Raw genomic sequence first — 18,534 nt, forward strand, 5'->3', positions numbered from 1 at the left:
CCCTGGAACAACGCTCCGCGCTGGCTATAAGTTTGAAGTTTAAGTGAATATGCCGTAAGTTAAAAACTTTTTGATTGATTGATTATTTTAATGAATATCTTTGCCTGTATTAAGGTACATGGTGGAACTAGTTACTCAGAAATTGAAATGAAAGTGGTAGAAGCAGAGAAAAGAGCTTTCTTCAATCAGAAGATCAATGTTGATACTGTCCTGTTCTTTGATGAAGCCAATACAACAGATGCAATTGACCTCATCAAAGAAATAATGGTCGATCGAAGGGTGAATGGACGTGCTATAAATCCTGAACTGACGAAACTGCATTTCATCGCTGCTTGTAACCCATATCGAAAGTAAGTCGAAACAGTGTGGAGTACGTTTCTTCCCTTCTCTAAAAGTCGTTCTGATTCCTCTTATACGAACTATATTTCCTACTTCACAAGGGTGTCATAAATGGAAATTATTTTATATTGCCGTACCTTTTTGCGCAGTGATAGAAATTTCCAGAAATACAATTCAACCCAGGCAAAATAACTTCCTAAGCTAGCCTTAGACCTAAGGCTAAGCATTGTGAAATTACTGAAACACAAGCCAAGCATGTGTAATTTAGCAATAAATTAAAAATCCAATATGGTGTCCCGTATAAGAAATGAGTGGGCAATTATTAAAATTTGTTTTCTATGTAACCCATAATTAAGTCATGTTTGTCCACGTCCAAAACATCATCAATTTTATCGATCTTTAACAACTGAAAATTTGAGGACAAGTCAAGATGCCCAAGTATGTTCCCGAGAAAGAATATTTTTACGATTGAGATTGTATAAGAAGGTGTACTCCGAGCATATTAGGTACCCTACAGCTCCAATTTCTGCTCGTTTTTGCAGGCATCGGCAAATGTCCACGTCAGAGTTGGTTCATAAAGACTTTAGCTTTATTCACATCGCATTTTGGAAGCTTAAATGACGCTTAAATGTGTTTCACAACGCGATGAAATAAATCAATTTCGTAGAGTGATTTTCGATAGCCATTATGTTATTTTAGCTGTTGCTATGATACAAGCCACACTGATCTAAATAATTAACTTAAAACTGAACCGCATGAGCCCACACACCTCACCGCTTACCGGCCTGTATTTCTGGCCACTTCTTGTATTACTATATAGCATTGATAAGAATACTGATAATGAACGTGTTTTAGGCACACGAAGGAAATGATCCAGAAACTAGAATCTGCAGGGTTGGGGTATCATGTATCAGCTGATGAAACTGATGATAAATTAGGTATCACCACAAGAAAGCAATTAGTAGAAAATACAATTAAAATGGAGTTTGATTCATTTTAGCATACACGTTTCATTCATTTTAGCATACAATTTTCCTAAAAAATAAACACGTGCGCAACGCTCTTCCACAGGTTCAATTCCACTCCGTCAACTTGTGTATCGAGTCCACCCCTTGCCAGAGAGCATGAGACCGCTAGTTTGGGACTTTGGCCGACTTACAGATCACACAGAAGAACTTTATGCTGCGCAGATCGTGCGGAGGTCTATGGTTGCGACAACGCAGGATGTAAGTAGGACGGTCAGTATTATATTACGAGCGCAACAGAACTGGAAAAAAATTCAAATATTCATTGTAAGCACGTCATATTGAAATTGAACACGACAAAAATATGTGATGTTTCAAATTAAAATGAAAGATACAAAAAGTTCATATGACAAACCATATATATTAAAGCATACTTATCTTGTATTATTGTTCACCTTTTCCTTCCTATTGTATATATTACGTAGGTTAAATTTGATGGAACCGAAGCCCAAGCATCTTGTATTGCTAAAGTGCTGTCAGCTTCACAGAAATATATGCGTGAACAAAAGGTGCATATTCCGTGTATTGCCACTTATTCCTTAGTTGAACAATATTTTGTAGACAATTACAATGGATAACAGTTTATTTTTCCCCCGTGCATGCAAGAAAAGGGAGATTGAAATATGGAGCATGAGAAAAGAACACCAAAGAAACGAAATGATTTCCAACTGATTATGACTAGAAGTAAATTCTGGTACGTTGTTAAACAGGCCTTTTTTTTCTTCAGAACGAGTGCAGCTTTGTCAGTTTGCGTGATGTTGAAAGAGCGATGAAGGTTATCACCTGGTTTTATTCTAACTCTGAATTGATCATCAAAATTATTGGCGATGTAGATGAAAATGGTGATAAAGATAGTAGTTCTGAAGAGTCTAGTGAAGAAGAAGATTTTGAGTCTGATGAAGAATTTGAGACAGGCGAACAAGTACGTATATATTACATATGCCGGAGTTTAGTGTAAAACAAGACGCCAGGTAGGTGTTAACTCGGGCTATGTAGCCGGTAAATACACTGCACTGAAACTGAGCTCTATTGATACACTGTAAATACGCGACTGTCCGCGCGGAAGACTAAGCCTGCGACACGAAAAAAAAATAATAATAATCGTGAAACCTATAGACTCGACTACCCGAGTAAAAAAGGAATAAATCAGGACCAAGAGGAGATTAGGATCCAATAATTAACGACACAAGGGTCGAAGAACTGATAGGTGTAATTTTAAAATACAAATGTAATTACATAAATATCATGATATTCTCATGTTTTCGTCACGAATATCGTCAAAATTGTAATGTATTTCGATGTTTTTGCTTTTCAGCCCTTAAGTCAAATTGTCCGTGCACTAATCCTGGGGATTGGTGTTTGTTACTATGCCCGATTAAATACAAGAGAAGCGTATTGTCAAGAAATCTCGAGACATTTTGACAATTCCTGTCCTCTTCCGGGAGGTGGACGTAGGATGCAAAGGGAAATCGAGAGGTAAGTGTCATCTTATTTTAGAGGTATAGTCACAGGCATTTCTAACTCGCTAAATGCCGATTTGCTACACAGATACTGGAGGAAAATACTAGTGTACTAAAAACAATTTAACATTTGTTAACGGGCAAATAATCATTGATATTTCTACCCTAGGTCCTGGTATCCTAGGATATTTCTGCCGTACGTTGTATGTTGCATTCCCTAACAAGAAATGATTAAAATACCCCGCACAACTTACATGCATGCATGAATCTGGTTTTAGGTGTCAACGTGGATTTTTGAATGACATACAACTGGGTCAGAATATCGCCAAAAACATCGCTCTAAGTGAGAACGTCTTTATGATGGCAATTTGTACCGAGTTACGCATCCCGTTGTTTGTTGTCGGCAAACCTGGCAGTTCAAAATCTTTAGCGAAAGACGTTATATCCACCAACATGAAAGCTGGAAACTCGCAAAGCGAATTGTTCAAAAACTTAAAACAGGTTGGTGCATGAATTATACGTGAAGAGGTTAATTTCTGCATAGATAATTATTTATCAGCATGATAATTGGTCTTAATCTTTAATTTTACGTGCCAGTTGGGCCGACCAGAGATATACACATATTTTTTTGCATTGTTTTAATATCCGTGAAATTGCTTTATTACCCATATTTACTGAAGATTGTCAATTAATGTCATTGTTGTAAACGTTAGTCGTTTCTCTTTACTACCAACACCCTCTAACTAATTTGAATATAGATAACGTCCAATATTTAAATCGATGCCTGTTGAATCTAAGGTCTCTCCAAAGGGGAGTGTATTTTCCCTGTTATAATGGTAGCTATAATGAAAGGTTGAAATGTCTTGTATTAGTATTTTAATCGTTTGCAAACTTGACGTTGACTGCTGTACTTTTCATAGATCCACATTCAATCGTACCAATGCAGTCCATTATCCACGCCCGAAGGCATCGTCTCTACCTTCAAACAATGTGCTAAACTACAAAAAGACAAAGACTTAAAAAAATTCGTGTCTGTGGTAGTATTAGACGAAATTGGATTGGCCGAGGACTCTCCTCTGATGCCTTTGAAAACGCTCCACCCTTTATTAGAAGATGGCACAGCAACAACTGAAGAATCAGGGACAACATCTGATTATCACCGCGTTGGTTTTATCGGTTTATCCAATTGGGCATTGGACCCCGCCAAAATGAACCGTGGAATTATGTTGAGTAGGGGAGTACCAAATGAAAAGGAGCTGCAAGACAGCGCCAGGTTTGTGAGGGCCTTCTTGTCAATCAGATAAACTTTGAAATAGTATTTGTTTTATCAAAATTCAAAACCCTTACATGTGCGAGCTCATATATATACATCTTCTTTACATATGTATAAAAAGACTTAACATGCAACCTGCAGGGTCATCCCTGCTTGTTCTTTTTTAGACTGTATGATAATTATAGTACATGCAAATAGTTAAAGAAGCTACCTCAAAAGTTAAAAAACTATATAGTGTGAAAATAAGTAGCAAAATTAACATATATAAACATTTCTCTTAGCTAATCAGGTTACGTTTTCACATTTGTATGCTATTATCGTAAAGTGAAATGTTATCGGTTATCAAATATTTTTATTCTTAGTGGAATTTGTTCATCTGACCAAGAAATAAAACTACGTCTTGAGACAACTATCTCAAGGTTATGCAGAGGGTATTTTGAACTTTACGAGAAACAAAGCAAGTCAAAAACACTAAAAGAAGCTCAAAAAGATGAATTCTTTGGACTTCGGGACTTTTACAGGTTGAAGTATCAATGATTTATTAGAATTTCAATATGAAAGCAGTTCACTCAATAAACATTTTTGTTTGCATAAATGTTCAACTATATATACGCTAGAATTATATCAAGCAGCGAAACCTTTTCCCCTGTTATGAGCTCAAATCATATATCAGAGTTTTATGTATGCATTTTACTGACAAAAGTAATTCGGGAACTTATGAAGGTATGGAAAACCGGTTTTTGTTATATATATGCATGATTTTTACTCTGTTTTGCAGTTTAGTAAAGATGGTGTTTGGTTTTGCTGTACAAAAAGAAGAGCAGGGTGATCAAATCAGCGTTATAGAACTGGAAAAATCCATACGGAGGAATTTCAGTGGCTTAGATGACATTGATCCAGTAAAAACATTTTGTAAACATTTTCCAAGACTTAAAGAGAGTGTTAAGGTAAAAATGTAAAATGCTTGATAATACATTGCGCGAAAAATATGGAATTTATGTCGAGTGTTCAGAATAAATTCCATATTTTCCAAGCATCCATGTATTTTTGTTTTTATTATATAATAAAAAGTTTTTTATCCTCCAGTGCACGTATACTTTATTCCTCATCCGTGGATCAAATCACGATAATAACACAATCATGTGTTATTATTATAAATAATCGCACATGGGTTGTTATCGCTTTTCACAATGGCGGATTCGCTAATAAAACACTGCGTATTATATTATGAAATATGATAATATTTTATACAATTTTATTTAACGTAAATATTTTATATTTCTTTTGAAAGTATCCTTCTCCTGAATGCTTCCCGGTGAATCTCATCCAAGAAAGCCTTGTGAGAACCGAAAAGGAAGGGTGCGTTGAATTGCTAATATTTTTTTTCTAAGTATAATTGGGGTTTTACATTTTTAGCGAAAACAATTTTTTGCAATCAATTTTCTAAACGATGTTTTAAACCATGAGGAGATGTTAGTATAGTTGAGAAAAACCTTTAGTTTACATTTACAAACAATATATTTTGCACTTTTATTTTTTAGGGAAAGTCGCTATTTACTTGTTCTAACTGAGAACTACGCAGCGCTAAGATTATTACAGGGGCAATTTTACCAGCACGATCCAGTTATTATTTTTGGAAGCAGTTTCCCAAAAGATCAACAATACACACAGGTACAGTATTTTGACAGTTTATTTTATAAATATATCTTCTATAAATATATTAATGATTATTGCTAAAGAGAAGTGAAACGTGTATATCTTTTTAATTATGATAATTGCCATGATTATATATACACAAGCGCTGGATATGAGCTAATATATGCAATCTGATTGGCTCTCGATCTATTACACAGATATTGGCTTATAACTTTCTAGACAGTAGAGAAACGTAAAAAAAATGGCTGAAAGATTTGGGCCAATAAATTCAAGTTTTACTTCATAAAATATACCAAAATGCACTGAATTAAAGAGTGACAAACTTTGGATTGAAAGTATTCAACTGTATAGGTTTACGAAATGTACGGTTTTGTTTCCGTTATTCTGTTTTAAAATGTTTAAAAAAACGAGATACAGCATTTAATTATCCAATTTTTAAAAACCTGTATTTAGTAACTAATTAAATTACGAATAAATTTGCTTGTGTATATACGACTTCAGTTCTGTTTAAAATCATTGACAAGATCACTGTCGCATGTATACTAATTTGCCTTGCAGTCATACATATTTGCATTATTGCTATACATAATTCCCTGGGATTTTTACCCCAAAATACGTTGAGAAAAGGCCTTGGGTACAGTTTTCTGACCACTTGATTAGTATACTGAGAGTTTGGTAATCGATTCATTTGCCTTTTTGAGGAATACCATGCAATGTAAATAAATCGATTTATAGCGGAGGACATGCATATACCACGCAGGATATATAACTTTTGAAAATCTTACTTACATGGTTTTGAACGTGCAAACTGTCGCTTTTCTTCCTTTTTATAGATTTGTCGAAACATCAATCGAATTAAAGTATGCATGGAAACTGGAAGAATGGTGATTTTACTCAACTTAGAAAGCCTTTATGAAAGTTTATATGATGCATTAAATCAGGTATAGCTACAGATATAGCTACAGTGGTTTTTCATAATTATAATAATAAAAAATTTCTGGATCCTGATTAACTGAAAACTGTGCAATTTCATCATTGATTAATAAGATTACTCGCACTTTCGCCCAGGCGATAATTCCTGGAGTAAAAAAATAATTTTATACGAAAATAAGATGTTTTTACTTTTATACACTTAATTTCTCTCAAAATATTAATTGACTAATGGAAAATGTCACCTATACAGGTGTCAAAATATTTTTTTATTTTTAATTTTATTATTTCTAAATTATTATTACTTCTCGAAATGTTCAAAATCCTATTCGAATTAAGTAATCTAATTTTTCCAATGAAAAAACTCCTGCTCACCGGATTTTCTTTGCTCAGACGAAAATGAACATCTTTTCTTTCAATTCATTTATGATTGTCTTTAATGTAGTATTACGTGTATCTTGCCAATCAAAAGTATGTTGACCTTGGCCTGGGAAACCACAGAGTGAAGTGTAGAGTGGCGAATGAATTTAAGTAAGTATTTCAAATTATACATTCATTATAGGTATTTACACTGTGATTCTTATGACAGTAGATAGGTGCAGTAAATTTGATGGGAGTAATATGCCAAAAAATTATGCTGTACCAAATTTCATAGATCGTACCATTTTTTTTCGTAATGAAAAGAATCATAGGAAGAAATTTTAAGCGCTATTTTTGACAGCCCTATATATAGGGAAGTGGAATTAAATGTTTTTTCTTCATGATATTTTCCCCTTTTATTTGAGGCATGTTGAATTTCAAACGTAGCTAATTTCAAACTACGCCTCTAAATTGTTCAAATTGTTCAATTAATTGTATTGGATAGGTTGATAGTGGTTGCTGAAAAGGATGTTGTTTATCGTCGATTTCCAATTCCTCTTATCAATCGACTGGAAAAGCATTTACTTGTAATGTCAACTGGCCTAACAAAACACCAAGCTGTTTTGGTCGAAAAACTGCAAAAGTGGGTCAAAATTTTCTCAGAAGCATCTCCCGAATTTTCATGTAATAAAAGGTGATTTAATTGTTTTGTTCGATATGAAGTGTTTCACATTCATTATGCATGGTTTTAAACGCACTTTACCCAGGTGTATGTTAAGTTTAGATTTTTTTAGATATAATATTTGATGGGGAGTTGTTATTTGAGGCAACCCCGTCCAGCTTCATTCTGTGGAAATTGTAAAACTGTATCGTTGTCCGAAAAATCGTTTAGCCTAAGACATTAGGTGATTCCCTGAGGGCCCTGTACTGTACAGACTTTTTCTTACCATTCCATTGCATCCGTGCACTCTTTTTGAGCTCTATTTGGAGTGTATTTGCAGTCGAATGCTGAAAAATGCAATACATATTCTTAAACAATAATGTATGTACATCCATATAGCCTATTCACGCCTGGTGATTGCTTTGTTGGTTACCATAGCGACACTGCCGCTGCAGTGATCATCAAAATTTCGAACATTAAAAAGGATTGGCCTGATGATCAGGTAAGAGTTTTTGAACACACCGAGTTTCGACGGTCAATATTTTTTTAATATTCGCACTTTGCGTCGATCTACTTTTCGCTGATTTTTGTATTTCAGGGCTGTTTGTGCCATTTCACATCACTGGTAAACGAGTGACTTGACACACGACAGGTTATACTATATTATCTCATCTGATTATTTCGTAGATTCTTCTGCATTCAAAACTCGCGCTGTTGCAGTGTGCATCGCCTGATGCTATCGCTAGACTACCAGCGACAAAAATGAAACGTGATGCGGAGGAGCTTTGGAATGTATATTTCAAAACTCAAAGACATGGAAGTTTGAAAGACTATTTGGTTGATTGCCTAGATAAAGTTACTCCTGAAAAACATGGATCTCTTATACAAGTTAGTTGTCTAAGTTGTCTTTTTGCACTTTTCTGTGGCGGATCTAGGGATAATCAGAATAAATTACTACAGCAATTAAAATCGCAATCTCATTGGTGAATTTTTATTTAAAAATATCCTTTTGAAATCCATAACCAATAGCGTTCTTATTAAGGTGTGTTGAATTTAAAATTTAGTTGTGTAATTTATTCTGACTACCCCTAGATCCGCCACTGTAATAAATTCTGTCATTGTAAAACGTTCGAGTCTGATGCATTTATGCTTCAATAATAAATTACCTTTATACGATATTTACTGCGGTGTTCATGCAACATACATGATGAGAAATTTTAACCAATCAAATCGAGCCCATGCCAAATAGAAATCCGTACGGAAGAGCTTCGCGCGCTTAGAAACAGAGATCAAAGGTAAAAGTTATTGCCGACGTTTCTTGTTTTCTGAGAAAGTTCAAGCACTGAAGTGCATTGTACTCTACTTGCCAGTTACTTTGTAATATTTCGACCATGTCTTTCTGAACCGTTTCAAAAGAACTTGGATTTTCTCAGGCACTCTCAAGCGGTAAATTGGGTCCTTTCATTGCACCGCATTTACGTTCGTATAGATAACCACACACTCAAGATTGTTATCGCCAGGAAATTCACGTTCCATAGCATCAGATGCTGGATTCAAAGGTCCAAATGCTCGTTGTATTAGCCTTCAAGAATTTAACACAGAACAACAATTCACCAAAACAATAGAGTAAGTATTGATTTTGTTAATAGCAACGCCAGTATAATTTCATGCATGTATATATTATGTGTAAAATTTACAATTATAGTCGCAGCGATAGAAGCGTTCCGAAAACGTTAAGCAATTTTTTTCATCATACAAACTTATAATATGGCTGTCGTTTAAAAAGAGCCAATCAGCTTTAGTAAGTAAGTGAGTAAGTAAGCGACTTTATTAGGGTAAACACTTGACAGTAACATTAAAGTTTCTGATAAACTATAGTGGCCCTCAAATAGCTTTCTATTTTCAATTTAAAAATATGACGAAGGTATAGGCAAGGTGTCCCCAGCATAGGTTTTGAAATATATTTGCCACAAACCTAAAAAACATTCACGTTTTATACATGCATAGGAATACATTTGAATGCTAAAAATATAGTATAAATGTAGTAAAATTATTCAAGTTTAATGTGTTTTACTTTTTTTTTCTTATTCGCCATATTTTTATGAAATATTTGCGGTTTTGTGAAGGTGTTCGAGTTAACCGTCGTGCGTTTTTAGCTTATTTGGCGTGAGAGTTGCCAACCTTGTCATAAGATAAGACTGTTCAGTCAACATGAGCGTCGCGCGAGGTCAGCGAGATCAGTTCTGGGCTGCCTATGATCCAACGAACTCTTTTCCAACCATTCTATGTTATATGCTAATGCATGATTTGTTTAAGGATGTGCCTTGCATAGACTGTTGTAAACCTGTTTGCACTTTCCTTTTGGGTTGTTATTGTGTTTTACATTCCCAATAATTTATTATTCCCATAATAAATTATTAGGATAATATATTTATTATTACATTCCCAATAGTTTATTATTTATTTATTAACAATTTATTATAATATATTAATATATTAACTGGTTTGAAACTCGTGTAACTTCTCGCTAATACCTGTATCCCAAAAGCTCATTTTACACTCATTGTGTGTGACTTGAAAATTCTGTTATTGCATGCCAATTCATGCGTGTACGTTCTTAATCGTCAGAAATACAGTATATAAGTGATTTATTCGAGTGGAAATGCTGTCATGAAATTATTTTATCACATTTTAAGCACTTATTTTCATAATTTTTTTAGAGAATTTTTTGTTTCACTTGGTGGTGCTGAAGGTCTCCTTCTTGTCCAATGTGATAATGGCGAAGCGAATTTCAACTTAATCGCCTGCTGTCGACATCTTGTTGATGATACCCGACGTCGTAAAATTGAAAGTTTTGATGGGCCTGTTAAGCCTGTCCACGTCGTATTTATTATTCAGTTACCAAAGATTGCTGGTGGTTGTCAACACTTTGTAGGGTTTCAAGGTGGAAAGTGGCTGTCGATCCATATTGACGAACTTCTTGAATCGAGCGAACAGCTTCCACAAATTGAACAGCTTATGAACCGCTCTGTGAGTGATTTATTCAAGCCAGTAAACCTTGTAAGCAGTGACGACATTGAGAGCATGGATGTTGATGAACATTATGATGCGGACGTGCGTATGGAGGACATTGAATTAGAGGTATGTAGTATTACAATTGCTTGGTCATCATATTTCGTTTTTGTCAGGTAAGTATACTATAAATAACCAGGGAAGACCAGCCATAAATAACATCCATAAATAACCACGGAAATAAACAACCATAAATAACCACGGAAGACTATCAGTAGCGTAGCCAGCCTGACGATTTGTCTGGCTATATAAATTTCGAGTTATTATAATTGGTCACGTCTTTAGAAATTTACTGTTTTCACAGTCAATGGACCAATGTTAGCAAGTGGCACAAAATCGTCAGGCTACAATAGCTACGCCAAAGAAGACAATTTTCATCATTTTATCATTCTCCCAATGCAAGCATTTTTTTTTATCATATAGGAATCAAATGAAAAACAAACTGCTCTGAGCGAAATAAAGGCAGCATTGCTACTGAAAAATTGTCTGCAGGCTGCCGCAGCAAGAATCTACGATGAGTCAGCGGAGATTGACAGAGCCACGAAACGCATAGAAATATTGCTTGAGTTTTTACCAGAGGATGATACACAAGAAACAGGTTTTTTGATGATTATTGTTTTTACTCCATCATTTAAATGTTAAATAAAAGGGAGGATTCTTCATCATTTAGTAAGATCCATGAGCATATAAATGCAATGGACAAGTTGGTAGGCCAGTGTTTGCACTGTCCTAATTTGGTTTTAAAAAGACTTAGGCAGCTCAACAGCTTACTGTGCAATTATCTAAAGATTTATCAATGTTCTGAACAATAATACTACATATATGTGGACTATATATAGCCTATATAGCCTTGTTTTGTTTGTGAAAATTCCTAAAATTTCATCCAGAAATGTCACGATGTCGTGGCTATAGAATAGTATTACCACGATACCATATAATTAAGCCAATCGCGTGAGTAGATTTAGGCCAATGCACGAAGATTGTATATTAATCATGCATAAAGAATGTTTCAAAATAAATCAAAATCATTCTTAAGGTGGCTCCCTACAGTTTCTCGAAATTTTAAGCAGGGATATTAAGCATCTAAATGTTTGAGTAGAAGACTAAAATTTTATGTACGTTTCTGGCAACATATCTAGAGCCGAATTCTCTTGGCAGCCGTTGCTATATGGCAACAGAGATGTTTCAAAATGACCGCCAAATAGAGTTAAATTGAGTTTATATTGTAAACGAGTTTGATGACGTCCAAATTTTTTTCATTAAAATTTTAGACTGTAGATGATTTATTCTATTCCAAAAAACGTTATTTTAGCCGCTTGAGAGAATTCTTTTAAAACTTTACTTTCGATTAATCAGCTATAGTGTAAAATTTTGAGGAAAAAAAATTTGGGGGTCACCGAATTCGTTAGCAATATAAACTCGATTTAACTCTATTTAGCGGCAATTTTGAAACCTCTCCGTTGTTATAGCAACGGTTGCCAAGCACAAGTTCTGAATAGATTTTGACTTTAGATATGTTGCCTGATATATAGGTATATAAAATTTTAGTCTTGTACTCAAACATTTAGATGCCTAATATCCCTGCTTAAAATGTGCATCTAAAAATTTCGAGAAACTGTAGCCACTTTAAATACCGTGAGTAATCTAGCTAGTATATAGGACGAAATGGTTACCCTAAAGACTATTATCGACATATTATTACGTTGAAGGAAGCATCTCAAGTTGGCCTAGTTTTAAACGTTAAGCTACCGCAGATTTGAACTTCTTTACCCAAAAGCTACATTCCGTCTTACTAAAGTAACGCCCTTCTTATTGTCAATTGGGGAAAATGCTCTTCTAAACTTCATATATAGGTCTTGTGCATTGGTAGACATGTAGGTGTCGCTAAGATTTCAATAAAGTTCGAAAGCCTTCGCAATTGTATTACTAAATTTATATTTTCAGAGCTTTCCCAAATCCTAGCATCTCGTGTTTATGGATTACTCGTGGAACGGGACGAGAAATGTTTTCAGGATCAGAAACTCTGGCTACAACACGAGGCATTGTCTCAGGGGCATCTCCAGGAAACTGGGACATTCAGAAAAGCGTTATGGCAGAAACTTTCCTCGATTGTTTCCCCGATATTGTCTGAAGTGATAGCATTCTGTGATCGAAATCACAACCTCAATATACCGCATGAAGGAAAGGATTGGAAATCGCGATTGTGGTTTTGGATGCTTAGTGAAGTACAAATTACGCCTTTAACTTACGATTCGTTTATTTCCCCTGAATCACAAAGAATAAGAGAAAGAGCCTTTGTTCAAAATACAGGCTTTGGACATCGTTTTAACGGGAAGTTTCCGTTTTCATGGATCATTAAAGATATAGTCAGCGATCTTTTAATAAAAGTTGCAGGTACGATCTTTTAACAAAAATTGCATCTAACACGTAATTTCTCCTTCAAACAAACTTACTAAATTTTTTATTGCTCTTCAGTCGCGGTTCGAATGAACCATACATGCAAGCAGCACCTCGCCATTTCCAACCAAGGAAATAATCTCCTGGGCTAGTCACACCTAGCCTAGCTATAACAATAAGTTTACATTATGGAATAAGAATGCGTCGCTAGCTAATCATTTGGTACAAAATATAGTCATAACATTAAAGTGTATGTCACCAATTTTCTGCAGACGTTTTATAGACCCTACACGCTTGCGGAGCTGTTAAAATTTCAACTTTTGAGGTTTCAGAAGGACATCTAAACAGTATCAAGCTCGTATACCAATAAACGGCATCCTCTACCTATACCGCACCGGTTTAAAACATTTCAAAGCTTTACACAGTTTATAAATAATTTCTTTTTCGCTGTTTGATTTTGAAGAGCAACCATTTTTGTTTTTGATAACAGTTTTCCGAATTGGCAGTTAAATTGCTGACGTTATCATTGAGATACAAATTTCGGTCTCGGCCAATCAGTAGGTCCGCTTATTAACGGTTTTCTTTCGTTTAAATTTCGGGCATGCGCATAACTAACAAAACCACCCAACGTCCACGACATAATATTTGGACAACTTTAGATTCCGCTATGTTTTGTTACGTTACCCGCGTGTAATTCCTAATCTTTCAGCGGAATTACTACCCTTGCTGGCTCGGGGGTTAACCCAGTTATGGCTTGCTAACTATGAAATAGCATACTTGCATTTTTGTAATGTAGGCGACCCTTCAAAGACACTGCTTCAATTAAGAGGGATCTTTTACCAATCACCACTGGGAAATTACCTGAAAGTTATATTTGAAGACAAAGAGAATAAAAAGGAAGTAACAGAAAACTACCTTCATGATTTTCTTCACATGATGTACAAACCAATAGAGAATGGAGAATTGCAGGTAAAAAGCGCATGTTTATCCCGCGCTGTAAGGTCTTAAGGAGAATTCATTCCTCTGCACTTTGTTAATAAATATATTTCATTTAATTGCATAAAAGGCCCACACACATTGAACGCGATTCCCCAACGCGACTCGAAATTTCGACCTTTTAAAGCAAATAAACCCAATTCTGGACGGAAATTTGGAGAGCAATGGGCCCTAGACATGTAAAATGTAACCTCAGCTTGACTGTTCTTATCTTAGAAATCCAAATATTTCGAAATATTTTGCCTGCGTTTTTCGAATTGTGAGCAATAAAGAAGATATCATTTATTCAAGAGGTTGCAATTCGAAATATGCGAAATATTTTGCATTTCACAGAGAAAAAGCGCCCGTGTTTCAGCTTGATTGAACACAATTCCAAAGACGCAGCCGAAATATTTGCATTTCTCTTGAAAATTTTGCTTTGAATCAGGGCTTTGAGCCTACACAGACAGGAGACGATTTTAACGCGACGCAAATCCTCAGTTTTTTTAAGCAAAAAATTCTGGAAGGAAACTTTGAGAGCTACGGGTCCCAGACATGTACATGTCCAAAGAACGTTTCGTTCAGTAATTATCGAGAATATCATAACATGTTCAAAATTAGTTGGTTTTTGAAAACTCAAAAATTCGTAAAAATCGCGTCACGTTGGCCGATCGCGTCCGGTGTCTCGACCTCACATTTTACGATTAACGAAGGCAATTATTAGAGTTTTATTTTGAACTTTGTTTTCCCTATAGTTGATATACGATGCCTCTTTCGAAGCTTCTGGGCAAATACATCAATTGCTGCACGAAAATGAAGATTTTGACATTGACATTCCTTTTATTCATTTCACTTACTCCCTCATTGAAGCTCGTTTGGCAAGATTTTCTGATCTGGTTCATGCTTTTCCTGGTCTAGTGAAAGAACTACTAAGGCTAAGCGATCGGTTGAAAGTTGGAGAAATGGTATGGTAAATGGTAGGGTAAAGGGTTTTTACCATTGATTATAGAAGACATATAATTAAATGAGCAATTATGATTTTTAGATACTGGATACGGTAGCACTTGAGTATTGCTTACAGAAGTTGGAACCAACACCCAAAGATCTGGAAAGCAGTGGTAATAGATCATGTTGGTGCAACCGTGTTCAGCGTGTTGGCCAAGTTGTGAAAGATTTAAAAAGTCTGAAATATAGCTGGAAACAACAACAGAACAAAGATGGCAACCAAGCTGGATTTGTTACTCACCTGTTTGGGGAAAAATCAATTGTAATTTTTGAAAAATGCAGGTGTGTATACCCTCAATAATATAACAGAGTTTTTATAAGAAGAAGATAACATTAACATACCGAAGTTTAAAAAAAATCTCTACTGAAGCTTCCAAATCTTTCGCTTTCCGAGCTCTCCAAGCTTGGGAGCTTGGGAGGCTCATTAAACTCAAGGATTGGGAGGATCTGCAGTATATAAGCAAAAAATCTGGTATAATACTTTGTTATATGATTTTTATTTCTTCTTACGCGAGGTAGGAGATCTTTACAAGCTTTTACTAAAGTTCACTAATGTTCTCTTCTTTCTCCGTTCTTCTCTTCTCTTCTGATTATTCGTCCTTTCGGATCTCGTTGTTTTCTGTTCTTGTCTTCTTCGTCAGTTCTGTCGTTGAGCTTCCTAACGTTTCATAAGTTAATCTTTACTCCGTCAGTCCACTAAAGGTTTGGGTGTTGTGCACGCCCTTTTATAGTAACGGTTGAGGAAAACTTGCAGATGTCATCAACCAGAGTGGGCTGATTCTTATCCAACCAATCAGCGTTGTGAGTTAGAAATGTGGGTTGGTCTTAGAAGCTCGTTCCAGCTCTCATTTGTTTAAGGCGTTGTCGCACTAGTCGAGTTGGTCTTCTGCTCAATCGATCAATACTTAAAAATGTTCACAACTTAAAATATTTATCATCAACAACTAGTAAAATTTACAAATAATACGTCTGTGAACAATATCTTTCAACTTAAACTATTTCACTCTTATTTTATCGAACTGAACTTTTGATGACGTAATCTATTACATGCTTGACCGAGCAACATTTTTAACACAATTGATTGACATATGAACTTGAATGGCCTACAGCACGCACACTTTTTATAAAAATGCAACCATTAAGATAAGTGAAGACTTAAGACTGTTTATCCAGGTATTAGTTCTGAGAGGATTATAAATATTTTCCTCTTATTACTTATTTAATCCCACGATATGTCATACATGAAAGGGAAAGGCGATTAATGTTTGCTAATGGCCGAAAATTATATTTACTCAGGCGTCTTGTGGCAAAAATCATTCACTAATCCCTGTCATGCTATTGATATTCCTATTTTTGCAGCTATTATATGCATATCTCTAAACACAATAAAGCTTTGCGTAACAACTTTCTAACTTAGCTATGTAAAATAAAATGCGAAAATGGTGATAGCAAAGGTATATAATAATTTTGCTATATAATTATGCTATTTATATTCATTTTGAAATCAATGGTGTTTCTTGCAATCTGATTGGTTAAAAATAGTGTAATTATTCCCAATTCGCACTATTTTTGAGCATTAGTCACATCCTTTATAAGCCAATAAGATTTAAGCTCTGCACCATAATAACCAATCAGATTTAGTATTTCAGTGTAACTATCCAATCAAATTACAAGGGAAAATGGCACAAAATTTTATTATTTTGTATTTTTAAATGCCCCGCAAAATTTCTTGACAAAAATAGATGAAAATTACTCACATTTTACACTGTTTTCGGTTCTTTAGCCAAAAAATCGTTTTGAGTTTGTTTACTTTTTTGTGTGATTTCAAAATGAATATAACAAAGTGGAAATTGCACTTCGTGTCGTGCACCTTGGTGTTAAATCAAAGTATTGTTAAATCACAATTGTGATTACAAATCTTGTTTTTGTAATCACGCGTTTGATTTCACACCAAATTGCACTCCACTCAGTCCAATTACCATTATAAGAACAAATTCCTATATTTCAGGGATTTTCAGTACAAATAATTTTCAAACTTTTTTAGTGATTTAATCATTACAAAACAAAAATTCCTAATTTTTTTTTGTTTTTATCTTTTAGAATGATGTGGATACGTTTAGATGTTGTGCGCATGTTTATCGAACATACATGTCCACCTGGCCAGCGAACCTATGAAGCTAATGCACAGAACTAACTTTTAACTGTGGAAGGTAAAGCCCTTTGTTATTCCGAACCAATCAAAAAAAAGTCAGGCTATCTTATATCAATCTTCCATGCAGTTTTATTAATAATTTGAAATATATCAGAGTCTATCAAAAAGTGGCTCACTACATGTGACTCCAGCGCACTTTTGTGCGTAAGTAAATGCACCCGGTTAGAATTCACCTCACAGCGTATTACTATACCATATTTACCTTCAATGTGGTCAGACGGCTGAACCTAGGGGCGTAACTAGAACAATAAAGGGGAATATTCATATATTCTCATATATTCAGTTCTGCCTATTTCGCACAATAACGTTACAGAATTGAAAAATTTATCTCGGGATAGTATTTACAACAATATGGTTGTCAATGTTTTTAATTTTCAACCATTTATATAAGATTTTGATTGGTTATTGCATACTCATATGCAATAGTCCTCCAGGCGACGTGACTTTCTGCATGATTCTTATCGAATTAGTATTATAGCTCGTCCATATTTATGATGCGAAAAATGTTTCATTCAAGAAAGGAAAACCCTGATTTACCTTAAAAATTGCAAACATTGCTTAAGTGAATTAAGAACGTGCTGAAGGTGGTTCACCATTTAGCTTGCGTAACAGAATTTTTTTATCAAGAAGTATTCATGTATAGATAGAAGTTCATAAATTTTAGGTTTTAGGAGAAAACCTCGACTTTTCTACCGTCCGTACTATGACTGCAGTAGAGAGATTCCTGAAGGATTGCTGTGACAGAATTAGCAAACGATTCAGGTACGTACAGAACCTTCATTACATATACGTGTCTACATTGTGTAAGAAGTTCAGAGCGTTTATTCACCAGTGATTTAGGTTTGCGTTTTATAATGTATAGCTTCTTTTGAAGGCAGGGGTTAAATCTTCTTGAACCGGCTTTGTAGGCTGGGACGGTTTTCAGGAGCGATCATGTTATAGAAAATGCTTTCTTAGCTTCCTTTAGCTTCCATATGTATTTTGACAGCTCCGTCTCCTTCGCGTATTTCTTGTCCGCGAAAGATTTTGCGTGGTTTCGGTAGCACGTTTTGAATTCGTCCGCAGTGACTCCCGCGTGTACTAGCTTGGCTGGTGGATCTTTGTTGCACATGGACACTTCGGCTTGGTAGACTACGTTGATGTGAGGCATTTACCTTTAGCTGGGCATT

General features: G+C 35.2%; 1 protein-coding gene across 1 annotated transcript in view; it reads left to right on the plus strand.

Moving 5' to 3' along the window:
* LOC114535972 (E3 ubiquitin-protein ligase rnf213-alpha-like) overlaps positions 1-18,127 on the plus strand; it is a gene marked incomplete at its 3' end in the record, with an annotated part of 86,039 nt that extends 67,912 nt beyond the window's left edge. The window contains exons 38-63 of the mRNA XM_028557311.1: positions 115-350; positions 1,195-1,277; positions 1,411-1,565; positions 1,790-1,873; positions 2,092-2,286; positions 2,680-2,840; positions 3,103-3,325; positions 3,745-4,097; positions 4,460-4,618; positions 4,876-5,044; positions 5,389-5,456; positions 5,639-5,768; positions 6,587-6,694; positions 7,129-7,214; positions 7,549-7,737; positions 8,104-8,206; positions 8,392-8,592; positions 9,194-9,330; positions 10,425-10,845; positions 11,200-11,374; positions 12,721-13,170; positions 13,970-14,142; positions 14,904-15,113; positions 15,194-15,435; positions 17,254-17,335; positions 18,030-18,127. Coding sequence (XP_028413112.1) covers positions 115-350; positions 1,195-1,277; positions 1,411-1,565; positions 1,790-1,873; positions 2,092-2,286; positions 2,680-2,840; positions 3,103-3,325; positions 3,745-4,097; positions 4,460-4,618; positions 4,876-5,044; positions 5,389-5,456; positions 5,639-5,768; positions 6,587-6,694; positions 7,129-7,214; positions 7,549-7,737; positions 8,104-8,206; positions 8,392-8,592; positions 9,194-9,330; positions 10,425-10,845; positions 11,200-11,374; positions 12,721-13,170; positions 13,970-14,142; positions 14,904-15,113; positions 15,194-15,435; positions 17,254-17,335; positions 18,030-18,127 — 4,691 coding nt within the window. The remainder of the gene's footprint in view (positions 1-114; positions 351-1,194; positions 1,278-1,410; positions 1,566-1,789; positions 1,874-2,091; positions 2,287-2,679; positions 2,841-3,102; positions 3,326-3,744; positions 4,098-4,459; positions 4,619-4,875; positions 5,045-5,388; positions 5,457-5,638; positions 5,769-6,586; positions 6,695-7,128; positions 7,215-7,548; positions 7,738-8,103; positions 8,207-8,391; positions 8,593-9,193; positions 9,331-10,424; positions 10,846-11,199; positions 11,375-12,720; positions 13,171-13,969; positions 14,143-14,903; positions 15,114-15,193; positions 15,436-17,253; positions 17,336-18,029) is intronic.
* Between the last annotated feature and the right edge of the window lie 407 nt (positions 18,128-18,534).

This window comes from Dendronephthya gigantea, unplaced genomic scaffold (genome assembly GCF_004324835.1).
Source record: "Dendronephthya gigantea isolate DGI-Jeju-01 unplaced genomic scaffold, DenGig_1.0 000128F, whole genome shotgun sequence".
Taxonomy (NCBI): Eukaryota; Metazoa; Cnidaria; class Anthozoa; order Malacalcyonacea; family Nephtheidae; genus Dendronephthya; species Dendronephthya gigantea.